The 27,044-nt window shown below is 47.8% G+C and overlaps 1 protein-coding gene across 3 annotated transcripts in view; it reads left to right on the top strand.

Moving 5' to 3' along the window:
- NDRG3 (NDRG family member 3) overlaps window positions 1–27,044 on the top strand; it is a 58,724-nt gene that overhangs the window by 24,043 nt on the left and 7,637 nt on the right. For 2 of the 3 annotated variants that reach the window (XM_062009075.1, XM_062009077.1), the window contains exons 2-10: window positions 2,989–3,094; window positions 5,794–5,829; window positions 21,848–21,953; window positions 22,593–22,713; window positions 23,165–23,227; window positions 23,541–23,601; window positions 24,894–24,980; window positions 25,524–25,580; window positions 26,724–26,827. In XM_062009075.1, coding sequence (XP_061865059.1) covers window positions 3,038–3,094; window positions 5,794–5,829; window positions 21,848–21,953; window positions 22,593–22,713; window positions 23,165–23,227; window positions 23,541–23,601; window positions 24,894–24,980; window positions 25,524–25,580; window positions 26,724–26,827 — 692 coding nt within the window. In that variant the 5' untranslated portion in view covers window positions 2,989–3,037. Of the gene's footprint in view, window positions 1–364; window positions 427–2,988; window positions 3,095–5,793; window positions 5,830–21,847; window positions 21,954–22,592; window positions 22,714–23,164; window positions 23,228–23,540; window positions 23,602–24,893; window positions 24,981–25,523; window positions 25,581–26,723; window positions 26,828–27,044 lie in introns of those variants that run through there. The other variant, XM_062009076.1, reaches the window with a different exon arrangement.

Raw genomic sequence — 27,044 nt, 5'->3', positions numbered from 1 at the left:
TTAACAAGGGAGTGGATTGGGAAGTGAAGGTTCAGCAGTCTCACAAAATCTGCTTGCAAGCAGCACTGGACACCCCCTGTACCTTTTCCTTCAAAACAACTTCAGAAACCTTTGAGTTTCTAAGAAAGCACAAAAAAACCCCCCAAAAACTGGAAGGGCAGATTAGAATCAAAAGGCTTGGAAAAGAAGTACACTGTCTGGGCATTTGTGGTTGTGCATGTTTAATCTTTCTGTCTGATTTTGGTCTCAGTTCAGCAATTTTCAGTGGCTTCCTGGCTCACCTCAGCATCTGACCCCTTCAGAGATCCTGTTCTTGCTCCTGCAGCCTGGATGAGAGTCTAATCCAAGCCAGAGGGTCTCCCAGGCTCTCTATGCTGCAGCCTCAAAGCACAACACCTCTACGACTCTTCCTGTGTGCTCCCCTGTGTAAGTTTTCCCAGGTACCTCAGCCCAGCTGGTGTTAAGGAAGATCATCTCTTCTCTTTCAAGGAAGTTTTGCCCAGTTCTGAGCCCATCATCCCAAACCAGCCTTTCTTGTTGCTGCCCACCTTGCTTTAACAAAGGAACAACATGCCATGCAGGTAGAACAAATGCAGGTAGACCTCCATTCCCTTGAAACAGTATTTGGAGCAATAGTGGACCAGGAAGATAAGCATCAGGTTAGTTGCAGAGTGATGTTGTTTATTGTAGAGACCTGTATGAAATTGAGGTTGATAAAAGCAATTTGATAATCCTTGCCTTGAACACCTGCTTGGTTGTTATTCTCCTACAACAAATGATTAACAAAGTAGTACATGGGATTTACAAAGTGTGACTGTCTCCTCCTCTCCAGACTTTCCACGCTTCATAGGCAGCCATGCTTGTATGAGCAGCAAAAATGTCCCCAGGCAGGTTTGTGCAGGGTACATCCTGGGGCTCTCTGGGAGTTGTTGCTCTTTGTGTAGCGCAGGAAAACTAGATGGAATATCTGCAAGGCCTTAGCAAAAATATCTTTGAGCAATCTAATGCAGAGCAACTGGTGCAAAGTTGTTCTTTGGTCAGTCAAAGCACAGTAGATCCTCTTAGATCCTCTGTTTCACTGTTGACTCTGGTTCAGGCAGAATGTTTGATGTGAGCCCGAGATTCATGAACCACAAAGCAAGAGTAACTTACCACTCTCTTGTGTATATAAACCCACAGAGAAGGGTGGCTGGTGCGTGCCCAGATTTTTGATCCCTTTGGGTAGAGTGAATGACAACTTCTTGGTCTGTTTGGTCTCAATGAGTGTCTCTTCAAAGGAGCTTAAGAGAGGAGTAAGCTCTCCAAGTAATGAGATGGTGGTTCAAGTGCTGTGACACCTGCTGCAGATAAGCTTTGTAAGGCTTGTTGGAGGCTCCTTTGGTGTCTGTAACCTTCTGAGATGTCAGTTTGGTGACTGCCTTGATAGATGTTGAGCTATTTATCAGTCCTAGGATATATGGAAGTTGGAATTCCTTAGTAGAAAATATTTTTAACTGTCTCTTCTGATAAAAATTCCTAATGGGGGTGTCATCTGTAAATTCACTGGCCTTTTGTAGCTCTCACAGCTGATGTGTTTTATGGGGAAAAAAACAAAGAGAAAGAAGAATAACTTCAAGTCCCCAAAGCAAAAGAGCTAAAAGAAAGGGAGGTTGCTGTGGCTGATTTACAGAGGGAAAAGACATTATGATTTGTTTTGTGCAAGCCTGGCCTCAGCCACACCAACCTTAGCTGCAGCACAAATAGGGTGATGGGAGGGCGCAGCTTGCCCAGCGTTTGGGGTGAGGGGAACCCCTCCTTCCTGGGCAGTGATGTTGGTGTGGGATTAAGGTGGCTGGAGAAGCACAGCTGCAGTATTCTCTTTCTTTTTTTCTCCTGGTGTTAGCAGCAATGTATTCTCTTGGACAAAGACATTGATTTGTGACAGCATTTGAGAGTTTTTCAAGCGCGCTCAGATAATGGCCAGGAAGCTCACCACGTGCCTGTTCCTGCCCCTGTGTGTGTCTAGGATTTCTTTTATTTCATCTACAGTAATACATAAAGTTTTCCTGAACAGCCAAATAATCTGCACCATCTGCCATGATCATCTCCCATTGCCAGAGCCCTCTTCCTATTGCTGCAGCTGCCTGCTCTAGAAATTCTCCTGTCTAGAAACACAGGTAGAGCCTCTAGAATAAAAATTAAATCCCTGGTAAACTCTGCCACATTTTTCTTCCATCCTCATTGCTGTGCTTGTAACTAGAAGATTTCTTCTCTGCCTCTGGGGCTCCAGCAGTTTCCCATAGACATTTGGCAACCTTGCATACAGTTGATGAAGCTTTTATCTTTCCTTTGGTGATTCTGCACCACCTGATGGAGAATGAGCTGCACAGTTAGCAGTGTTACCCTGCACACAGTCAACTGGACCATGACTATTTAGGGGCCACTTTTGTATCCTACCTCATGAAACAAGGACTGCCTTGGGTTCTGGGCTATCTTATGTTCTGACAACAAGATGCTTGTATCTCCACAGCTCTGTCTGTCACGTGCAAGGGCAGTGTTCACTGTGTGTCCATGGCTTACAGGGGCTGCTGCCTTTAGTGGCTGCATGCTGTGGGTAAGGTGACACACCAGTGGGGCAGTGTCACTGTTCCTGCAGATTGAGCACAGCCTATCACTGCCCATCCAGTCATTTCCAGCCCCTTTCCAGGCAGACTATAGCTGAAGTACCAGCAGCGCATGGAAGCGGATCCAGACTTTCTCAGTAGGAAGGCCTGAGCTTTCAGAGGCAGTTTTCAGCAAGTAAGACAACGTGCAGGATAAGGACCAACATCACTGACACATTCAGTGCAGGTGTGGCTGTTGGTCTGAGTTTGTGTGGCACTGAGAAACAGCTTCGTTCAGACTTTCAGGCTCCAGTTTGAGAATATACAAGTCTAATGAAAGATCTTAAAGCTTTCTTTGGCTAGCATCTCTTGCAATGCTGTTTCTAACAACATGTCTTTGTTTCAGAATCATCCATTTGCTGCTCTGAGGATTAATCAGCTCCACTTACAGCACCATGGATGAACTGCAGGACGTTCAGTTGACAGAGATCAAACCGCTCCTGAACGATAAGGTAATGCTGGCTGCTCCTTGGCTCTCACAGGTGTACTCTGGCTCACTTTGTGTCTGGCATCTGTCCCTGGGTGCCAGAATCTGGTTACAGCTGGAAGTACTACTTCAATACTGAAAAACAGCAAATGCTTCCCCACTCTGATAGCCCACTGCTACATACTCTTCCAAAGTCTCAGGAAGTGACAGACCACCACAGTTCAGGTAAGCCTGGAGGCCAAACAGTATGGCTTCTCTGTACTGAGGATTTACAAAGGCAAGGCAGGAATTGGAAAGGTGATACCATTCCTGACCTGGCAGAGCTGTAGAACCTCTAGTAAGTTCCTGCTTGTTAGAGAAACCTTTTATTTTACATTTTTGTTTAAAATATTTTGACTTAAATGATCCTTTTGTGTTTTGACCCCCCCAAAACAATCCTATCTCCCTGGACTTAGATACGGAGAGCCGTTTCCTTTAAACATCTGCAGAGCCTAGCTAGAGCAGTCCACATGCAGACACTACTGAAAATCACAGTATTCCAGCAGCTGTTTAAGGGCTTCACTGTCTTCTGTGGGCTGGTGGAGAGCCATCTGGGCTTGAAGAAAGCCCTGGCCTCGTTGGATTCTGCCACAAACTGTTGATGCGAGTACCTAAGTCATTACGGGCCCTCCCAACAAGATCAGTTGTAACCAATTGTGGTTACAAGCAAGGCACTTTGGTCGTTTCCCACACCTCACAGCCGAGTGTGATGGTATGTGAAGCTCTTCCCAATGCTTTGCCATCTGATGGCTGACATCAAGCACACTGTGCTGCCGAAGGGGTAAGACACTTTGACCTCTCACTGTGTGCTTGCAAGAGGCAGTGCTGGCTAGTAAATGGGTGAAATCTCTGAAACTCAGCTGCGTTTTAGCCTGTGCTGCTTAGCCTTTGCTCATTTCTGTGGTGTGCTAGCATATCTATTTAGGATCTGGGAAATGTAAAAATTTGTCTGAGATCTGCAGTCCAGCTGCCTGTTCTTAAGTCTAGTGCTGACTACTGGGCTTCCACCATAGCTTAAACATAGTTGTTCTTGGAAGAGCAAAGTCAGCATAGACCAGCAGATAGATGTACAGAAAAACCTTCAAAGCAGTTTATGATTTCAAAAACGAGAGCTAAAAGTTTACAGAAGACAAGCTTCCTAAACACAGAAGCCCCAGATCTTGCTCCAAGGATTTTCCATGTTTGAGTTCAAGAGGGTAGATTATCCCTACTGACCTCAGTAGGGGATATTGAGACATGTCAAGACAAAGTGGTTTTCACCTTGTAAGTTTTCAGTCTGTCAAATATTGCCTGATCAGTCCCATCAATGCCCTTGTCGTTGTCCTTGCCACTTTTGTACTAGCTGGCACAGTTCTGGTGTAGATTCAGAGTGCTCAGCAAGAGCCCAGTGGTGTTAACCAGCCATGGAATGATACAGAATGAATGTTACCAAAAACAAAGGATACAAAAGTGAATGTTAACCAGCATACAAAATGATACTTCATTTCTTTGACTCAGTTTTTGGAGTTACAGAAGTTACTGTCTCAGTAGGAAAAAATACACAGGTGTCATGGCTGGACATGACAGGCGTTTCTGGGAAGGGCGATGGGGCTGTAAAGGCTCCTGTAAGCAGTTGCTGGAAACTCTCCCCAGCTCTGAGCCAGACCCACTGCTGGGGCTGAGCCAGTGAGATGCCTCCACCATCACTTTTTAAGAAGAAGCTGGAAGAGGAGACTTCTTCCTGTTTCTTCCTTGTTCTGTGGCTGGTGGTGGTGCAAGGAGTGGGAAGAGTGAGAGAAACAACCATGCGGACTCCAAGGTCAGTGAGGGAAGAGAGGAGGTGTGCTGGAGCAGAGACTCCCCTGCATTCTATGGAGAGACCTGGTGAAGCTGAGGTTTGTTTGCATTGTGCTAAAGACCTCGCATCAGTGGTAGAGACTCATTTTGATAATGACCCTGAATCAGGGACAGAGACTCATTTTGCTAAGAACTCCGAGCCAGGGACAGTGAGTATGGCCAGAGGAGGCCGTGTCCCATGGGAGGGACCCAATCACTTCATCACAGACCCTGAGCCAGGGGCAGCAATTGTCTTCATTAAAACTATGGCCAGAGGAGGCCGTGTCCCGGGGGAGGGACCCTGTATCGCTATGGCCAGAGCAGGCCGTGTCCTGTGGAAGGGACAGATTCACATAAGCTGTAACTGTGGGGAGGAACCCACGACAAAGCAGCTCGTTAAACTTATGCCCAGAAGAGGCCAAGTCCTGAGAGAGGGACCCTGTATCAGCAGAAACTGCAACTATGGCAAAGAACCCACACCAGAGATATTCACCAAGGACTGTGTCCCGTGTGAGGGACCCTGTATGGGCAGAAGCTGCAGCTGCTGGGAACAACCCACACCACCCAATGTCATAACGAGCCTGACATTGGTCAGGGTCCTTCCTATGTGCATCTGTCCCTGCTGGAATGCTCTCAATCCCATCTGTGTCCGCAGGGCCACTCAGTTGGCAGCCCAGGGACAGCCCCCAGCAGCATTGCTGTGTAGTAACAAGCAGTTGGTTGGGGTTTTGTTATGCAGGTCTTTATGTTTTGCTTCAGTCAGGCTGGATGGTGCTGAATCAGAGGGCTCTGGGGGGAGTTTTCATGAGGATGCTGGGGGTGTCCTGGGATACTGTGCTGAACTCTTTCCTTTTTTGTTGTTTTTAACAGAACGCAGCTCGCAACTTCCAGGACTTTGACTGCCAGGTAAGACACATGTAGGAGACAAGAATCTGTGGGGAGGCTCTCCATGACCAATCAGTAGTGCTGAGAAAGGTGAAAAACTGTGTCTTAATTTAGCTCCTGTTAAGGTTTAATCAAAAAGAACTTGAATATGTCCAGTTGGCAGAAATTGCCCTTTGTCCCTTCATGCAGAGCACATTGTTCTGAGCTCTGAGGCACAGACCTGAACTGCTCTGCTGGGGCTCCACGACATCTTGCAGAATGGTTGGTCTCCTGAAAAGCAGTTTCTTGGAAACATGCAATATGCTGAAGAGCTGCAGCTCTGTCACATCCCATCTGCTTCATTGGCTAGGAAAGGAGGAGCTTGTGTGCTCTGTCTGTGTGTGTTGTGAAGAGATGGAAGTCACCAAGCTGCCCCAGATACAGCACCCCTGCTGCACTGAGCCTGGGTCGTGACAGGGTTATCCACCTGCCCTGTAGTGGGAGATGAGCCTGATGGCTCTGGTTGCTATAGGAATAATCCTTTTAGTGGAGCAGTTGCACCACAACCATCCAGGGCAGAGGCTGTATTCTTTGTTAGGTGAAGTACAGCACTGAGATGACGTGGGGGTGTTGTGCAGAGCTCAGGCTCATTCTCCATGCTGGATTACCATACTGATTTCCCACTCAGCGTGTTGATATGCAGCCAGTGGCTTTTCCTTCCCTTCAGCTGTAGGAGGCTGCTGTGTCTGTGGTGTTCTGCTTAGCACAGGACAGACTCTCGCTGCTGTATTACACCGGTGGTGTGGCTAGGGGGTAGAGCTGTCAACATCCCATTGATAGCTTTAAGTAAAAGTCTGTTGATGTTAGGTGACTCAAAAAAACCTTCTGCAAGCCTGTACAGAACAGATATGTCATAAATACAGTAGTAAGAAGATAATTAGTAGTTTTTCCATCTCTTTATATCAGACATTGAAGCACAGCCCTTCTGGGCAGGCACATGTCACTGTGCTGCATTAGCTTGATTCATGGTGAGTTTTAGTATTATCTTAAGGCCTACAAGTATAAGAATTACTACTAGCACGTTGTAACTTTAGTGTCTACTCTTAGAAATGACAACAGTGCTAGGCAATGTTTTTTTTCTGTTTTAATAAAGGTAGAACAGTTGCTTTCAAACCCTTTCCTATACCTTCTTGTGTCTGTAGTACAGGCACTGCCTACTGGGGCCTGTACTATGGAAGGAATAGAAATGATTGGAAAGAATAGAAATACAGTGCCTGTGCACTGAGTGTTATTAGCCTGCACTGCAAATTCTCTGATGACTCAGCAAAGCTCTGGGCTTGCCCCTACCCTGCCTGTCTGTGAGCAGCGTTGTCTTGGGAGGCAGAGCAGGGTGGGAAGGTAGGAAGGAGTCCCTATAAAAGAGCTCTGTGTTGCTGCTGCCTCCTTGCTCTGCAAGCAAAGTCTCTTTGCCCCTAGATCTGAAGGGGTGTGAGCCCCAAAGCAGCACAGTGTTGCAATCACAGACTCGTGTGCCTGGCATGTTGGGGCTGTTGTCTCAGCTGCCTGTCCATCCTGGGAAGAGCTGGGGAGGGAGCAGCCCTGCAAGCCAGGAAGAGGGCTCTGGGGAGCACTGGGCCAGGGAAGGACGTGCTTGTTGCCTCTCTGTGCTTTGATTTAGATCAGCAGTGAGCTGGTGGCCATGGCAACAGTTGGGCAGGAGACAAGATGTTCCTTCCGGGAGCCCTCTTGGTAATTCATTTAGAGTATTTTTTTTTAGCAAGAAGTTATCACAGTGTCTCTCGTGACTGTAAATGTCCCAGCCTCACCTTCCTCCAGCATTTCATCATACAAAGTGTGGTTTCAGGGCACACCTGGCTTGGCCTCCCATCTTACCTAGAAGGTACCCTCAAGGGCTGGGTTAGGTCTCTGTTTGGGATCTGTCAGAGAGCATGGATGATGTGTTGGCTCCTTGGATTTCCTGCCTCAGTCACCAATACCAGGAACCGTACTTGATCTTGGAGGTTGAGCTCTTGTGTTGTCCTGTGAAAAACTACTGCTGCTTTGTAATGTGGCAAAGCACATCCAGCTGTCACATTCAGGCCTCTGCAAAAGTGATGTGACGTTACTTACCAGGGTTTGGGAAGAGAGGATTTGAAGGGAAGAAGTTTGCTAGGGCTTCCAGAGGAAAGACTTATAAACACGTAGGCTGAGGCAGGAGTTTAATTTGTCCAGAGTTTCACGGGGAGGAAGGCTCTTGGGGAGCATCTCAGTTTTACAGGAACAGGCACAAACTGGCCACAGATTCATGAAAGGTGATAACTGGAAGGTGGTTTCCAGTTACAGAGCAGTCAAGTTCTCTATCAGCTTCCATTAGCAGTAACATCTGCAAGAGACTTGGTGGATTTTAAAGCAAAATTTGGGAGGTTTATGGGATGGATTATCTTATACAGCATAGTGTTTGCAGTATGAGAGCATAACATCAGTGATGCAAGACCTACCTTTGAGACCTTTTTATTTTTCTAATAGTCAAAAAACCCTGTTTGAAATGGAGATAAAACTGTGGCTTTGCATGGGGCCAACCACATCCTGGGCTGTGTTTGCAAGGCTGCAGCGGTGGGGCGAGGGAAGGGGGTGCCCTCTGCCAGCACTGCTGGCAACCCTGTTGGCCTTCAGGTCTGGTTTGAGCTGCCTAGTACCAGACACTGACATACTGGAGGGAGCGTGTGTCCTCAGCCATGGGGTGATTGCTGTAAGCACACCCCAGCTCCTTCCAGGACTGGCTGGAAGCCCTGCAGAGCTCTGCCTTGGATACAGCTGCAGCAGTAAAAGAGCCAGCACCAGCATTCCTTCATCCTGAGTTGCCTCTGGACCTCCTTCTGCCTGGAAGCTGGACTTTCAAAATATTTTCTGCAGCTGATCCATGCTTATGACTGGGAGGAGGGTTTCTCTTGATCCCAGCTCTCAAGCAGGGGGTTAGCTCTGTCGCTGACTCTGGGAGCTGGGTGGTTCCAAGCACGCAGGTTGGGCACGCTGTTTGCTGTAAAGCTTTGGCATGTGTTACTTTTCAAGGTAACATGTGTATTTAAGCTTTGTGAGGTCTTTCTCTCCTTTGGGAAAAAATGTGTGATGTTGTGAATTTCTATTCTTTTCCCAGTGTGTTTGCTTTTAGTTTGGAATAACTTGCCAGGATCATATCTGGGCAAATTCAACAGAGCAAGCGTCCTCTTGCTTCTGAAACTTGTTACATGGGGTGAATGTGGTTATGAAGAAACTTTTACCTTTTCTGATACAGCTGACTTTCAGATACAGGTGTCCTGGTTTTCTTAAACTGTTCATCTACAAGCAAGTGCAGTTAACCCTGACAAATACCAGATTGCCTGGGCACCAGCTAAAACAGCCCCCACATAATCTGATAACCATTTGCAATTGAGATAAAAAAGAGAGCTAGCATGGTGGCTTAGGGGTCTTTATCAACATGAATCTGGGTTGTTCTCAGAAACAAAGTGTATTAACCTAAATATGAGACCTACATTTCAATTGAAAGCTATATGAACTCCAATGAAATCTAGGCTTGGCTTCTTCTAATGTTTGCAAGCAGATGGTGGATTAAATGGGCTGGGCTGCTTATAGACAGATGGTGTGGTGACCTGCACAGTTAATAGAGCTGTGCTTGTGCTTTTATTATTATCTGCAGACCTGCTTCAGCTGCTTTGAGAAGTAGGTGTTCTGTTAGTGTACACCCCTCTCCTTTCTTCCAAGTGATTTGCGTTAGTTGCCAGTGAAGGAGCATGCTGATACATTTGTAAAACAGTCAAAATAAACCTGTGTTCTGTTTCAGTCTGACACAAGCCAGTGTTTGATCTGACCTGTAGCTAGAGCTTCCCTTCCCCTCTGCTGCTGCCCACCCAGGGCAAGGGAGAGAAGTGTTTTGCTCTCCTGAACTCACCGTGCAGAAGAGGACCTGGGGTGTGGAGCTGAAAGCTCACAAGGTGTGAGAGGTTAAGTCCAGGACACACAGAGTTCAGCTGAAACAGAAAAGACAAGGCATGCATAAACCCATAGAGGAAGGAGATGAAAGCTTCCCTGTACAACGTGCTCTGTATAGCTGGAGTTAACTGAACATGTGGAGTTACTTGGTGTTGCCCATGCCCAGAGTAAAACACAGCAAAATGCCTGAAGGGTTGATGGTAGACCTCAATGACGACTTGTTTTGTCACTTTTTCCACTAAAAGTGTGACTTTTCAACAAGCCCTTGGTTTTCACTGAATCAGTTTTGGACAAGCTCTTCCGCCAGTGCATTTGTTTTATGCTTTTTAATCTTTGTCTTTACAAGTTTGCTCTTCGTTGCCCATTCTCTGCTTCGCTGCTGCTCGCTGTGCAGCAGGAGATGCTCTTCGGAGGCTACCGAGGGACCTCAGCCTGTGCATTTGCTGATGTCACAGACCTTGAATCGAAACTGTTCATCTTTTAATGAAATCATGGCAGCCAGCTTGCCATTGCTACACAGTGGTGTGCAATACAAAATGTTTTCAAGCATCTTCTGTTTATTGTCATGAAACAACATGAAGCTTTAGCACTTTGAGGTAGGGTTTGCTTTCTGTGCATGGATAACTAGGGGAGCTGTTCTCACCAGCCTTCAAACATGTCCAAGGCATTAAAGAGCATTGTTCTTCTGATTTGTACAATGAGTTCTTTTGTTCTGTTGTTCAAAGTGCTAGAGTGTAATTAATTACAACATGGGAGACGTTTTGATCTAGAAAGCAGGTTTTTTAAGTGCCTGCTAAATTAGGAGACCCCCCCATCTTATTAACACCAGTGTCACCACTGAAGTACTGGTGTGGGCTTCTGATGACACCAGAGCAAATACTGTAAAGCCAAAACTGATTAAAATGGAAGTTTATTTTGCCTTTTTTTTCATATTCTTATTTCCTTGGAAGTTCTTCCTCAGATTCTTCCCATCACTGGCTTTTCATCTAAAAACTCTGTTTTGTGTGAAACTACAGTGTTGAGCTCCAGAAAGCATTTGCTAGCTGAACTTGGACTGAAACATGGGGTTTATTTTTAAATGTACAAGCACAGTCCTTCCATGGGGTTTACTTAAACGTTACTTTTGCTTTCTGTATGCTTGTGACAACAGTGTGCTGAAGAGGCTGATTATGCAGATGTGGTATTTGAAGTTCCTGTGCTTTTTTTGTTCTTGTCAGCGTGTTCTTACAGCAAAGCAAATGTATGTGCTTTAGGTTGAGAAAGGGATTTGCCTCCTTCTTGCCTTCAGAAAAGATGAATGGTGCCTTTCCACTCCCACTGACTGATCCATGGCTGTCCATTGTGCAGCACCCATTAATAGTATTTCAGAGCAGCTAATGAGTAATAGGAGTTATAACAATGCAGTTAAACTCTGTTCTGATTCCCAGGGACATTGAAGGTTTAGAGACATGGAACACGTCCCTGCTTGCTCTTCTTCAGGATATCTTAAGATGTTCATGATCTTCAGCAAGGTACCAAAATGTAGTTGAGCACATGTTGTCAGCAGGTGAACTGTCCTTCGCTGGAAACATGGCCACTGGCTTATCTGCCAGGTTGGCTTCAGGGATTAAGATGACCTAGAGTCTAGCACTCACACAAAGTATTTTTAGACTTGCCTGTGCATTAGTACATTCAAATCCTGCTTGTGTAGAATTCAAGTTTACAAAGGCTCTGTGTCTGCAGGTTGAGGCACCTTGAGCCTGCTGTCCAGGGAATGGAAGAGCACTGGAGTCATCAACCTGCTCTATCTGCAGCCCGAGGGGGAGGCTGCAACCTGATACTTTACTGACTCAGAATACTGGTGCAGAGTGCTGGAAAAACCAACCTACTCAACTGCCAGACTCGGGCAGATGAGGGCTGATCTGCAAGCACTTTCATTCACCCTGAACTATCACAGATCTAGGCAGGTCCAGCTTCCTGCGTTAGCTGGGGAGGGGGAGAATTCACCCTCTGAGCAGGAGTAAGAAACACCACGTGCTCCTGAGTCTGTGCAGGGTGCCTTGGCTCATGATTTTGGATGCTTGACTGGAGGTGCAAGGAAATTGTGGTTTTAACTGCTTCATGTAGCACATGTGCAGGGCAGGAGATGGAGGGGGACATATGGCTCCATCTCCCACACATAGATGTTGCATTAATTACTTAATAGTCTCAATATCATGTAGCTGCAGGAGCTGGTGGGCTCCAGGAGCACAACCTGTCAGCTGTACTCCTGTTGTAGGCCACTTAGTTCATTTGACTGCAGAACCACTGTCTGCTCTCTGGCAGAGTCCATGCTTTGGAGGTGACTTGCCACCTCTCCCTGGCTGACAGATCATTAGAAGGGTTGCAGCCACACACCAGGTCTGCCCTTCACCGTGCCTTTGGAGCAGGAACACACAAAGGCTTGTTTGTCTGTACAGCAGTAGGTGGGGGATAGCCCAGCAGCACCTTTGTGTTTGTGTTCTGCTGCTGCTCTTGATTCTCACGCAGCGTTTCTCTAATTTAAGACTTAAACCAATTACAGAGAGTACTAGACACCATTGCCTCCTTGCATAGATCACGGTGTGTTTTCTATTAATAAATTTCTGCTCAGTATGGAAATGGATAATTCAGTTGAAGATGTTGCTTTGATCTGGTTGAGGTGTGCTTCCCACGCAGCTGTCGCCTTCAGCTCTACTATTTCCAAGCTGATTTTGCACAGGGAAGAGTTGGTAAGCACTTACCTCCCAACTGCATTAGGGTGGATGGGGCTGGAGTGGTAAGAGCTGCCAGATGGTGATGTTTTACAGTCTTACAATAGTTTTTGTTTTCTTAGCTTACAGGCAGAGCCTGTGGTAGTGATTTAGTAGTGCGTGGGAATTTGGGTGCAGCTGTTGCCAAAAGCAAGACAATGGAACCTCTAATCTATCCATGGTTAATAGCTGTGATGGGTTGTCTGAGGAGCATCCTACAATTGGTTTTGGATTCCACCTTTGGCAGGACTGGCGAAGATGACATAAAGTAAACAGTAGCTCCAGTATCACTGAAAAAGGGAAAAACCTGACCTGAGCCATCTGCCTCTCCTCCACCTCGCAGCAAAGTGGCAGGTTTCTTTGCCTCAGGTGAACCTGGCTGTCCCTAAGCTGAAAGGGTTTTTGGGATGGGTTTTTTTTTGACATACAGACATTTGACAAGCTTGAGCAGAACGTGAACAACCTTGCTGTTCTGTGTTCTGCCAGGTTCAAATATTAAGTAGGTTGAAAGGATTTCACAGATGTGTTTTTTACTTTTGGTCTCCAAACTAAATCAACTCGCTTCCTCCAGGGAATACATTCTGAACTTTGAGCAGCTTCACACTGGGAGTAAAACTCATCTGTTGAGGCCAAAAAAGCAGCTTAATAAATTAGTGGTGAAAGGCACTGGTAATATAACTTCGCGTCATTAATCACTCCCACTGTGAAACAAACGGTTTACTTCAGACTTTAATAACTTTTCAGACTTAAGCTCTGGATTACACTGTGACCTGGGGCTCAGGGAACGTGCCTGGAATTTGAGCTGCTGCAGTCTGGCACCCAGGTACCTCTGCTGCCTGGGAGTCTCTGGAGCTCAAGGCATTAGCACCAGTGGAGCTACTGTTGGATGCCTCATTCCTTCACTCAGACAGGTCTTTTCTTAATATGAGACATCTTCTGTGGCATCTGTCAGTGACACTGTCATGGCTTTCCTCTCCAGCCAAGGGCAGAGGGTGGCAATCAGAGATGGTTCCCCCATTTGGACCTTTGGCACCTGGGCGTGTGCCCACTTCTTCCCATGAGTTCCAGAGTACATTTTGACTTTAGAAGGCACTGGAGTGCATGTGTGGTTTCCTCCTCAGTTTAAGAATCATTCAAAGATGTTAAGGCCAAGGATAATGTCCCAGCCTAGTCTGACCTTCTGCAGATCCTTCTAGCAGTTCCTGCTTGTGTTTAGTCTCAAATGTTTTAAAGCTGCTGTGGGGTCTTATCTTACCACCTTCTGATGTTCGAGCCTCTAAGGTTCTCACACACTTCCCTTCTGAAGTGTAGAGCTCTTTGACTAAGAGCAGGGATTTTCAGGAACTGAGACCATAAAGCATATAGCAAAACCCACAGGGCTTTCAGAGATGGTCTGTAGCATTGTTGGCTTTTCTCTGGCTGCTCTCTGTTCTTCTTCCCAGCCCCTACCTGACAGTATAACTAAGGCAACTCAAGGCCTCTGCCACTGTGTGCACTCACAGTACTTATCTTCCAGCAGCGTGAGAGATCCTGCAGCTGCAGGGTCAGTTGCTTTGGTTTCCTTATGCAGTGGGACAGCACACACAGCCCTGCGCTCCCACTGACAGGTTTCCATGAGACAATGACCCCACTGGACATGGGGCAGGGCAGAAGGATGAGAGAAGCCCACTTTTTGGTAGCACTTTATCATCAAGTCAGCCAACCTGCAACGAGAAACTGCACCCAGAATCTCAGCCTTCTTTTGTTCCTGTCAGTGGTTATTCTTGGCTGAGATCACAGAAGAGAGTTGAGGTCTCTCTTGATGGACACTGACAGTGGAACACCAATACCTGGGTACAGTGTACAGGAAGGAGAAGCTAGATATGCAGGTGGTGGTAGAGGATGCAGATGGGGATGTTAAATGGAGCTTGTTGACCTTAATTTGACTCTGGTCTCAGTGAATAACTTAGATTCCCCTCAGACTTAAATCCCAGGCCTAAAGTTGTCCAAGATAGTGGTCAGAGATGCTGCAAGGCTAGGAGAGAGGACAGGGGTGAAAGGCTTCTGCTACCCCGTGTCAGACAGATGTGGCAGTGGGAGATGACAACACTAGTCCGTTTTAGCTGCAGACTCCTAAGGAGCAACAGGTTCAGGAGGCCCAGGAGGAGAACAACTGCCATTGGTGCAATTGTGAGAAGGGCAGAGAAATATGTTCAGAAACAGTGTCCTCAGAGTTGCTCTGTGATGGGAACTATAATGTGTCAACATCCTTGGGAAAAAAACCCCAAACCATAGGAAACATCACTGGTTTTGCACTTGCAGTTCAAAACAAGAGCTGCACAGAAAGGGAGAAGCTTATTGACAGTGAGCTAAGCAGAGAGCAAATGTCCAGCATCTATCAGCAGACATGAGGATGTTGACAGATCAGCAATCCCGAAAAGCTTCTCTGCACAGGAATGCAGATCAGCAGGCACTTCTTTATGATGCAGCGCTGGGAGAACAGGGGAGAAGGCTCCTCCATACCTGCTGCGTTGTGTGTTACCATTTTCAGGGGTTTTATACAGCTCAAACAAAAGAATCACATTTGCCAACAAAGGCATGCATTAAATGTCCATCTGTCAATTCAGCCCTTCACCTTGATTGGTTCCCAACCAACACAACATTTCCAAAATCACAGTGACTGGTCAAAAAAGATATCAGTCCCTTTGTTTTAGTAACCACTAAGGTAACAGCCAAGGTAACCTAACGAATACAGTACATATGCCAGGGTCTTGTGGTTAAGGTAACAGCCAAGGTAACCTAACAAATACATTCACCAGGGTCTCCTGGCTAAGCTAACAGGTCCCCATCAGGTGTGGTATGTAACTCTTGCAGTTTGATCCTTATGTGATTCAAATGAATGCTTACTTAATCAATAGGTGTTTGAGTTATTTGCAAGTGCTGAGCTAATTGATTGAACTATTACTAGGTGATTAACAAGTGCTTGACTATTATTGTGATAAGTTGGTAATTAATTGTGTATCTGCAACAAGGAGGTGCAGGAAGACAGTGGGAGTTAACAGAAGGTGAAAACAAAAAAAGCATTTTTCAGAAAGATGGAGAAAACACAAGACATTGTGACCTGCAGCAAATTAAAGCAGGCAAAAGGATGCTTCAAGAGGTGACTTGCAAAGAGAAAAACGTAACAGTCCTGTTTCAGACGTCTGAGAAGTAAAACCACGTGAGACAGTTTGGAGGGTGCTGCAGACTACTCAGGGACTACTCAGGAGGACTCAGGGATGATCTAGCCACCTCAGAAAAAGAATGTCCTTTCCTCTGCACACAAGCTTGCACAGAGCAGTTCCCAGAGGCTGCTATGCTGGAGTGCTCTGTGAGGAGTCAGCAGAGACCCTGCCTTAAACAGCAGAGCCAGTTGCAGGGGCTGTAAAAAAAGATAAAGTAGGTGCTTTTATAGCAAGCTGCCAGGACTGGATGCTTCAACCCAGGAGTTTAAAGTGACTTTAAGGATTGAATAGTTGAGTTGATGAGGGAGAGGTTTTGGTCCCCTGCCCAAGCTGCCATGTTGCCCAAGGACTGCAGCACCTGTGACATGGTTTCTAAAGCTGATCCCAGAGGAGCTGTGTGAGCTCACTGACTGGCTGTACCAGGCAGGCCAATAACACCAACACAGAGTGTGCTGGATGAATTACACCGGTAAACACTGCGGAGGATCAACGTGGTTTTTGTAAAGGGAAGAAGTCCTGCTCTGCAGAGCTGTTGCAGTTCTTTAGAGTCAGTAACCACATAAATAAAAGCAATTCAGTTGATGCAGCCCACTTGATTTCCAAAAGACAAGACTCCTGCCCAAAAGGGGCCCTAAGACCTGTGTCTTAAGGCGCTTGGGTGGCCATGTGGTCAGAGGATGGTCCTTTCACGGATGAAATACTGCTTAAAAGGAGGGGAAAAAAGCCAATAATTACTTTGATAGTTGTTTGAGATCACTAGAGAAGAACTTATTTCTCAGTGCAGGGACCTGTGCTGCTTAAATTTACTCTTAAATGATCTAGAAAAAGTGCTGGAAGATGCAGTGGCCAACTTTATTTGCTTTGAGTAAACCTGAATTGTGACACACAATGAGTAAAACAGTTGGACATTAAAGGGAGTGCTCAGGGCTGATGATAACCCAGAGCCATAAGACCTTTAACATTGCCAGAGATGAGTGAAAATGTCAGCTCAGGGCTCATGACTTTCAACAAAGCAAATCAATCCTTGTTTGTTAGGACCAGAGAACCAAGCAACCTCATTGTGCTACTGTATAAATCCACAGCATGCCCATTGCCAGCCCTCTTCTCTCAGAAAGGTCAGAGCACGAGGCTGCAGTTTCAGAGAGCAGGATGGTAACAAAAAGCTGCTGTGCCAGGGCCAACCAGGAAGCTCAGAGCACATTGGCCCGGGAAGGGGCACATGCAGGGGAGCTGCAACAAGCTGGTAGGTCATCATTGCTGTGGGTTATGGAAATGGGATCAGCTGTTCTCCATCTTCCAAAGTGAGGACTGGAGGGCATCCTGCAAATCTAAAGGATAGAATGTGGGGAATGAAGTGGTTCTTCACACATTGTTAAGCTTTGGCTTTTCTGCTCACAGGCAGATGCCAAAGGCAGAGGTAGCAGGGAGTGACAGCCCTCTTTCTCACAAGAGAAAACCAAAGTGAAGGCCACACCTGCAGCTGAGGAAGTCTCTTTTGACCTAGAGATTGTTGGAGGTTGGGAAAATTGAAGGGAAAGTGTTACAAGATGCAAATGTTGAGGAAGTACCACTACAGGCTTGCTCAGTTTTGTTTTTCCCCAGGCTCACTCTCCTGAAGTCACAGCAGGAGAGTCGTGGAGCCCTTGGTCTGACCAGCTGCAGCTGGTCTCCAGACCTCCTGATCCTGCCACGTCCTTGCTCTTCTGAGGGAACTGGGGTTGGGTGCAGCCGATGAGAGCTGGTCAGCAGCAACTGCCCACAGAGCCCCGTGTCCCTGTTGTGCTGCTGCTCGGCGCCTGCGTCTCAGGCTTTGCATCTACAGCCCCTGAGAGCGAGGCTGCCCCTGCTCTCACTTTCCTGCTTACAGCAGCTTGTGTGCAGCTGCTGTGTATTTTTTACCTGCTGTACTGTTAATGGCAGAAGATAACATCTCTTCAGAGAAAACTCTGATAAAGTTTCCAGTCCCTCAGTGAAAATGTATCAAGCTTTTCAAAACACAACCGCAGATCATCATCACCATCTCTTGCTTTCATCCCCCTTCTTTTACAGGCTGCATGTTTGTTGCAGTCTGGCTGTTTACTGGCCACATCTTTTCCACGTGTCCTCTCCTGTCACTGCTTCCCTGCACTATGGACCAGACCAGTGTTTAGCCCGTAGCTGGAGTTAGGCGGCTGCACGATCGCCATCCTTGAATCTCTGTTGAGCGTGTCAAAGCTGTCCCAAGCAGAGAGCAGAAACAAAGTGTGCTGGTGTCTGAGGAGGAAAGTTGTCAAGTGTCTGACACTTCCCAGTGCTGTATTTGTGCATGAGCAGTGGGCAAGTAGCAAGAGGGAATGTGCAGAGCTGCAGGTGGGCAGCAGTTGCAGAGGCGGTGTGGCTGCAGGGAAGATGTATTGAGGAGAGTGTGTTTGGCAGGGGCAGAGGGTGCACCTGCAAAGCCGCTGCTCTGTGACTGGGTACTCTGGGACCCGCTGCAACGGGCTTATTCTGCTTCATGTTTGGAAGAGTAATAAACCAGTAATGATATAATGAAATGATACCTTTTGTTTTGGCCCATTCAAGGTAGCAGTTGTGTCTTATGAGCATAGACACTGTCGTTGCCATCTTAAGCCTGGTGCCGAAGCTCTGTACTAAGCGTCTGCCTCATGCTGTCCTTTGGTTTTGGTATGTGAGAGAGTGTGTTCTGGAGCGAAGCAGGTGAGAGGGAAGTCATGTGTGTGGTAATCATGTGTGTGACGTCTGGAAATGGTCTTGTCCTTTGTAATCGTAGGTCAAGATAAAAGCCCTAAAGCTACAGGGCAAAGTTTCAGCAAAATTAAAGTTCACTGGAAGAACACACAGAATTACCTGCAGGGAAGCTTGGGGCAGGTCTCCTCTCTCATCTCTTCAGGTAATCTTGAAAAGGAGATGGGCATGATGTGCAGCGTGTAGCTGCAAAAGCGAATGTGGAAGCCCCCAGCTCGGATGTCAGTGTCTGCTACTTGGTTTGTAGAGCCTGGGGAAAACCTTGAAAAAGTAAAGGCTTTAAGCAGAGGAAGCAGAGGAGGGAAGCTGCTTCCCAGCAGAGGGATTTCCACCATGCCTGGCAACAAGCAAGAGGAGAAGGAAATAACCTTAAGCACTCCCAGTCTAAGGCTTTGTCACTGTACAGGGCAGAGTAAGGTACCTGAAGATTCAGCATCTGAAATGGTTTAAAGGGGTGCTCACTGAGATCTGTTAAAGATGGGATTTCTCAGTTGCTTCCATCTGCAGTGGACATGTGCTGTGCTTGAATCACTAGTGTGACTGAAGGTGAGTACCCTTCAGATGGGACTGGTGCCCGGCGGTGACCTGAACAGCCTCTTCCTGACAAACCGTCGCATTTCCCCAACTCACAGCTCATGCAATCTGCAAAATGAAAGTAAGCAGGAGAGCAAGGGTTCATTTTAAGCTCAGGAAAACTCTTTACTCTCCCTGCTAGAGAGCTAGGACCCAAACTCAACTTGCAAAACAAAAGTGCAGGGTATTGTCATAAGAAGCATGTGTAGGTGTTTGAACAAAAGCTTGAGGAGAGGTGGGTGTCTGTGTCTCCAGCTGTCCAGTGTCCTGCCCAGTGAAAGCAGATGTGACCTTAGCAGTAAGTTTAAATGCAACTCCAGAAAACAAACTGCACTGCTGACTTTTTTAAACAGCATCAGCTCTGTTGTTGATTTCTGTGCTTTCCTCACTGTTGGCTCAGTTTGGGCTCTGTGCTTCTGTTTGATAGTCAGCCTCTTGCTGCTGCTCATAACACCCTACTTAGTCCTGGAGGGACAGTTTCGTGATGTGAGTCAGTTTAACTGGCCTCGTGCTCAGGGCAGGGTTATTTCTTCTGCCATCTTGTGCACTCCTCTCAGGCTCTGAGCCAGAAGCAGCATCTGCCAGGCCTCTCTGTGAGCTCTTTAACTCACTGACCTGGCAGAAATCTTAACAAAGTGAGATTAAAAAAGAATAAAAGGCAGCTGGATAGTTTCCTGCCAGGTCAGTGAGTTAAAGCTGCTTATGGAAGGGACCAATAACTACCAGATACTGCAGAGAGACATGATGTTAGTGGCAGTAAAGCACCTGGTTAGCTCACGTTGCAAGCCCTGTCTGCCTTGGCACTTGCTGGGCTTCACCAGTTCAGCCATGGGCACTGCCAGTCAAAAGTTGTCTGTTTTGTTAACAGACTCATTGCTGCCTGTGAACTTGGAGAACACTGAAACGAGGGCTGCTGCTGCTGCTGCTGCTGCTGCTGTGGCTGCTGCTGCTGCTGCTGCTGCTGCTGTGGCTGCACAACGTGTCTTGCTGGACCACAAACCAGCAGGTCACTGCAGCTCTGTAGGTACTGTAGCTTCTCCACATGCACCATGCAACAGCTGCCTGCAAGGAAAACCCAGCCCCTTTCTGAGGACAAGGGCAGTCACAGGTGGCTTTTTGTCCTTCAAAGCCAAGCTGGAAAAGGCTTCAGGCTACCTTGAGTGGTTTGACTGTGGCAGCTTGCTCCTATTAAAACACTTATAGGGAAAAGAGAAAGGCTTTCAGGACCCTGTAAAGAAATACAGCTGATGGGGACAGAATCTTTCCCTGCAGCTAAACCAATCTGGCCCACAGACAGCCCTTGGGAGGGCCCAGAAGTGAAGCACGAGGTGGCTTTGTGCTGTGCTGCACGCCAGGTGCTCTCACCTCCTCTGTTCCATCTGATCACTTTCAGGGCATTGGAAATCAGTGTGAAAAAAAAAATCACATACTTCATGTAAACTAGTAACAAAAATAGTTGAGATTGTAAAGGCCTGCCTTCATTCTTTAAGCAGATATCTTTTTAACATCAAGAAAATAATTGATGCTTTTTACAGAGTCTGTAAGTCAGAGGATGTCTTTGATCTCCTTTGATTTCTGTGGGTGAGAGAAGGGACTTACCAGTGATGTTGTGTACCAGCCTTACTGCCATCTCCACAGCTTTTCTAAAGTCTGTGGTTGTCCCAGATCAGTGTTTGTCTCAGTGTTTGCAGATGTTTTAGACTCAGACGACTTCCTGGCCACATCTGTGTTCATCTTTGTGAGGCTGTAGCTTTTGTTTCTGCATTGGACAAGTATTGGAGAGGTACCCAGAGGCCTCGTGGTCTTCTTCCTCTCTTGTGCAAGGCTTAGTGCAAAGAGCACCCTCAGTGTTGTGCTTGGAAAAAGGCACATAGTTTTGCTGGAAAACAATAAGGAAACAGATCATGAGAGTGCTCCAGTGATACCCATGTGCAAAGCAGCACAACCTGCTGTGTGTGTGCCAGCTGCTGGAGGAGCCTGAGGGCGCTTCCCTGTCACCTTGACAATCCTGGCAGCAGGGAAGGTTTTGGTTAAGGCACGGTGCTCAGCCTTCCCTGGGGTGACAGGTCAGCAAACACCACTGCAGCAGCGTGCTCAGGGTCTGATGGGCCACGGTGGGGCTGCAGTAGAGGCAGCCTGGGAGAACAGGTACATGGGGATCTGTATCTTTCCTTTTTAGTGCTGTTGAGAGGAAAAGCTGCTGCACGTTCCCCTGTGGATGGGTACAACATCCCAGGGAGCCAGTGACTGGATCTGTAGAGCTTGAGTCTCTGCTGTCCCAGCCATCTGCCTGCTCTGTGGTGTTGTGCTCTTTCCAGAACACTCTGGTACATGGCCCCAGGGGCTGGGGCTGCTGCCAGCCTCTCGGGCACTGCTGTGTCCCCTTGCATCAGCTTGCCCATGGGCAGGATGTTCCCAGATGTGTGGGCTGGAGGCACACTGAAAAGGGACTTGTGGGCTGGGGGGAGAGGGGTATCAGCTGGAGAGGGAGGACTTGGTTATGGGTGTGAAGCTGCATTTGTGGTGCCGTGAACCTCTAGAGATGGATGGGCACATGACACCTGGGCTCTGCTGTGGTGCAGCAACTAAAGGCCATTGAAATGGAATCTTGGTCACAGAAAGACACAGCCCCAAACCCTTCACACACTGGTGCAAAAGCAGCCTGCTTTTGGCAGTGGTTGGAAAGAGATGTCGAAGTGTGGATCAGCAATGTTAAAATGTGGCTGAGGCCCTTGCTGCTCAGTTAGGGTTCCCTGGTGCACAGCACATGTAATGCTGAGGCTCCTTCTTCTCTCTCTGCAGGAACATGACATTGAGACAGCTTTTGGAGTGGTCCATGTCACCATGAGGGGCACACCCAAGGGGAACAGACCTGTCATCCTCACATACCATGACATTGGCCTCAACCGTAAGCCCTTGCATTTTCAGGAACGTGGTGTTTGCTTCTGAGCAGGGGACCAGCAGGACTGACCTGGAGCAGAGTGAAACAGATCATTCCAGGGTAAAAACATAAAGGTCTGCAGGAGACAGAGCATATGGTGTGCTCCTCTCCATTCCAGCAGCCCTTGAAAGGTAGGGACACAATAGGAAGATGGAAACAGGTCCAGTCACCACACTTCAGTGCTGTAGCTGACTGGCTGCACTGTGTGCCAGAGCTGCCATGGACCATCCATACCCTGAGTGCTGAGCAGATCAGTGAGTCCCTTCGAGGAGGCTGCAGAGCAGTGTGATGTCTCTAGTGGGCTCAGTTGCTCTTTCCACGTCTTCCCACACCCAACACGTACTGTTACCGTCACACAGGTGCTCCCCAGTATGTGCTGGTAGTACCCCAGTGCAGCAGGGCTCTGTTTTCCTGGCATGCATGCTGGGGTGGCATCTGCGTGCCTGCCCTCCAGTGCTGGCTTGTTGCTGAAGGGCTCAGCAGTGAGTGTCGTGTTGCCCCACGGGCACAGCAGGACGCTGGGCTCACACAGGTGGGGCTGTGGTGTCTGGAGAGTGGATTGCAATAGAGCTTCAGGGAATGTCTCATTTCTCTTTGTTGTTGTAGACAAATCCTGTTTTAATGCATTCTTTAACTTTGAAGACATGCAAGAGATCACTCAGCATTTTGCTGTGTGCCACGTGGATGCACCAGGCCAGCAGGAAGGAGCACCCCCATTCCCATCTGGGTAAGAGCTCTGCAGGGACCTTCATTCTTGCCAATGTGATCTGGACTGAGGGAGCACCCAGTTCAAGCCAACTGGGACTGCCAGGCTGAATGTAGTGGGAGGCAGCTTCCAGGAGCAGAAGAAGATGAGGCTTTCCCAAGAGCATTTGGGGAACCCTTCTATGACTGAGCCATGGGTAAAGCTCTCACTAATGGTGGGTGCTTGTACCAGCTTTCACAAGAATCATTTTGGTTGGAAAAGAGCTTGAAGCTGCTGCAGTCCCAGCCCTGCCCTCACCCTGCCCAGCGCAGCACTGACCCACAGCCCTCAGCCCCATGGCTTTGGGATCCCTCCAGGACTGGGCACTCCCCCAGCTCCCTGGGCAGCCTGGCACAGGGGCTCACACCCCTCTCAGGGAAACAGTTGGGCTGTACTTGGAGGTGCTTTGATTTCAGTCTCTCTTGGGTTTCAGGTACCAGTATCCCAGTATGGATGAGCTGGCTGAGATGCTGCCTGCTGTTCTGACACACCTAAAGTAAGTCTGAAAGGAAACTGTGTGAGGCAGGTGGATACAGCCATTCCAGCACCCAGCTCTGTCTCTGCTTGCAGCACCTACTATGCTCACTGGCTTGAGCATCTCCTAATAACCTGTGTAGCCCTGTCTGGTTCTTATGCTGGGAACATTGTCTGCCATGAGACAATTTATGGCTGCTGCATCATTGCTGGATCATTTTGAAAATGAACCCTAAGTGAACAGCTGGATGCAGGGAGGGGAAAGGCTTTGCCTCTAGAGATGCTGTGGCAGTGAGCTTGGTAGCCTTGGTGATTGTGAAATGCCTGTGTTTCAGCCTGAAAAGCTTCATCGGGATTGGACTTGGAGCTGGTGCTTATGTCCTCAGCAGATGTGCAGTAAGTATCTCTGTGTTTCCTTGGGACTCATGTGAGCTGTGGTCACAGAATCAGAGTGGTTGGGATTGGAAGGAACCTTCAGAGCTCCTCCAGCCCAAACCCCTGCTAAAAAGCAGGCTCCCCTCCATCAGGTTACACAGGAAGGTGTCTGAGCAGGTCTCCAGAGAAGTAGACATGGAAGTATTCCACTGCTCAAACAGACTATTTGTGGGGCATGGGCAAAGTGGCAGTCAGTAATTACAGCAGGCCCACAGGGAGCCATGTGAGAGCTTCTTCATGTCCACATGGTTGAACTGGAGCAGCCAAGGTTGCTCTGAAGCTATGCCAGACGTGGAAGGGTTGTGAGGTGGTGTCTTTGAGACAGCAGAGCCCATCCTTGCTGCTCAGAGTATCCAATCTCAGGTCTTCACAAAGACTGGCTGTATTGCTGTGTGCAGTTCCCAGTGTTTGTGATAACAAACCATTGATTTGGTGGTGTGCTGTGACCCAGCACTGATGAGGAATGGCTTTTTTCACTGGAGGGATGCAATTTTGCATTCTCCCTTTTGACAAAAGAGTGACAGCTTTATCTTGGTACTTACTTCTGCTCTGCTCTCTAGTGAAGTGTTTGTAGGCATGTGAAATCCATGGAGGTAGTTTGGCAGCCCAGGTGTTTGCCTGAGTCTTTCAGAGATAATGTTAAAACCAAATAAATACAGAAGTCTGGCGCTCTCAGTAAATTTTGCTCCAAGGTGTTGAGTGCAGAGAGTTGCTGATGATTTGGGCCATTGTTGCTTTTTAAAACCCCATGCAGCTGCCCCTCAGAAAAGTCCTCTGCTTCTCACTCCTTCCTGTCAGGGTTGGGCCTGCAGCAGTGTGAGGCACTGGTGTTTGCTCTGTTGCTCTGTCACTCAAATAAGCCTTTGTCCTCAACTCAGTGAAGAGAGAGCCCTTCCCTGCTACCTGGATTGCAGATGGTTCCCTGCTGAGGACAGTTTCCTTCTGCTGAAGCAGTGCTAATCTATACAGTGGAGCAGAAGAGCTGCCCTAAAATTGCAGTCTTGGAGTGAGGCTACAGCTGAAAGTTGTCTGCTTGTGTTAGGTGCTGGGTTTATGTTTGCAAGCAGTTCTCAAGCAGTTCTCTGGGAGCCAGCTTTAGGCCACTGGCTGCCTGGCACAGAAAGGTCTCCCCACTTAGTCTTCATTTGACTCTGTCTTCCTTTTGCAAGAAGCTTTCCAGCTGCTGTGCCTACTGTTGACTGATGTGTGGGTTGCATCACCCTTCTGAGTGTGCCTGTGCTCTCTCCCCACAGCTCAGCCACCCCGACCTGGTGGAGGGACTTGTTCTTATTAACGTTGATCCATGTGCAAAGGGCTGGATTGACTGGGCAGCATCCAAGGTGAGATTCTCTTTCCCCTTCACATCTCTCCACAGTGCTTGACAAACTGTGTGTTGAGTAAGAAGAAAAAGGACAAGAGTACAGGAATTTGTCAGTTTCTGTCCCAAACTGCCCAATCTCCTTCCTGCCCCTGTGGCCTCAGGCAGGGTGCAGTCTGGCCTCCAGCCTAGGAGCAGAGCTGGGGGTGATGTATGTGAGAGACAAATCCTGGTAAACTGCTTGGAGAGGAGTGGCTGGTGAGCACTCAGCTTTCCTCTGCCTTGGTACTCATGCTCACAGCCTTCATTTGGCTGAGATTGAACGGATCTTTCAAATATTCTGTTCTTTTGGGCCCTTGGTTCCAGGTTTTTGGAGAGCCATGGCTTATGTGAGCACAAGCTTCTCTGGGGCCTCACACACCCATCCCAAGCTTCAGCCATCTGTTTCTTACATCACTGGAATAGTTTCTTTGTTATCTTCTGTACTCTGAGGAGCTGCTTTGAAATTTGTAATGAAACTGCATTTTCCAGTTGCTCTCTCTCCTCATTCACGTTCACTCTTCAGTTTACAGGCTGGACAACCAACGTAGTGGATATTGTCTTGGCACATCATTTTGGCCATGTAAGTACCCAGCAGGTGTTCATGTTGTCTGTGCAACTGGATGTGGAGCTACAACTTCTGTGTGTACCTGCTCTGAAACAGCTCTGGTCCATCAAATAAGGGTTGCCACAGGCAGCAGGGGCTTCTCTGTGGGTCGTGCTCACATCAGGGCTTTGCACACTGTGGGGACCACACGCATCTTCACTCTTGCCCTGACTGACTCCTGACAGTGACCCACACACTAGTGCTGGAACTCCTGTCTCTGTGGTGCCCAGGCAGCTGTCTGCAGAAACAAGTGGCAGCCAGTTCTCTGTAGCGAGCATGGAGGCATTTGGGCTGTGGACAGAGCATGGAGCAGTGGGGAGTTGATGGTGCCGTGGTGTATGTGTCCAGGTGTTGAAATGCTGCATTCTGCACTTCATCTTCCCCTTCAGTTTCAGCAGAGGCAAACCAGCCCCTCCTGAAAACTTTTGATACAGCAGTGCCTCCTGTTTGGGATTTGCTGTCTCCCAACCATCTTACTGGGCAGCTGATAGGGTCTGTGCCTCATGCATGCTGGGTGTGACGTGCAACAGATCAGTCCCTGACCTGAAGCCCTCCAACAGCAACATGTCAGCACTGAAAGGAGTCATGTAGCTTCCTCCTGCTTAGAGCACATGCTGTTCTTCCCCCACTTTCAGGGCCCTTCATTATATGTAGTGTGTTCCTTGCATTCCTTTTTCTCCCTGGCTCTCATTGGAATGCATTTTCTTCGTAGAGCTGGCTGTCAGGATTATGTTTTCCTTTGGTTCCTGTATGGGGCTTACCTATAAAGCTTTGCTTCTTTAAGCATAAGTAGAGGACCTTCCTCAAACAGCATGATTTCTGTCTGTAAAGCATTGCTGAGGCTTGGGAGCTCACTTATACCCTCTCCAGACACTTTTGTAGTCCTGCAGCAGCACGTGTATTGGCCATTTGTAAAACTGTAGCCACGTTACCAAAGCGTGGCACAGACGCGCTTCACAAGAGCCCAAGGACTGTAGCAGCCTGGGGTCACTGCCCTCTGCCTTCCTGCTCACTGGGGAGGATGTGTATGGAGGCAGTTTGATGCTTCATTAGTTTTAGGAGAGTCATGTCTCCTGAAAAAGGTGATGCCTGTCTTTCAATTCTTCTGCTTTTGTACAGGAGGAACTACAGGCAAATCTGGATTTGATCCAAACATACAGGCTTCATATTGCACAGGACATCAACCAAGATAACCTCCAGCTCTTCCTCACCTCATACAACAGGTACAGCATTCCTTTCTGCCTGCTACATTGCTCCCATAGTGTCCCTGCTCAGTAGATTTGCTGCAACATGTATTGTTCTGTTGGATGTTACACCATGTGAACCTTCGTCCTAAGCCTTAGACTTGAGCTGTCATCCTGAGCCAAGCTCAGAAACATAGAATCATAGAATCACTTTGGTTGGAAAAGCCCTTGAGGCTCCTGGAGTCCCAGCCCTGCC

Source organism: Colius striatus, chromosome 16, assembly GCF_028858725.1.
Source record: "Colius striatus isolate bColStr4 chromosome 16, bColStr4.1.hap1, whole genome shotgun sequence".
NCBI classification, from domain to species: Eukaryota; Metazoa; Chordata; class Aves; order Coliiformes; family Coliidae; genus Colius; species Colius striatus.
The sequence above is the reverse complement of the archived record's forward strand: the minus strand, read 5'-3'. Positions and strand labels throughout refer to the sequence as shown.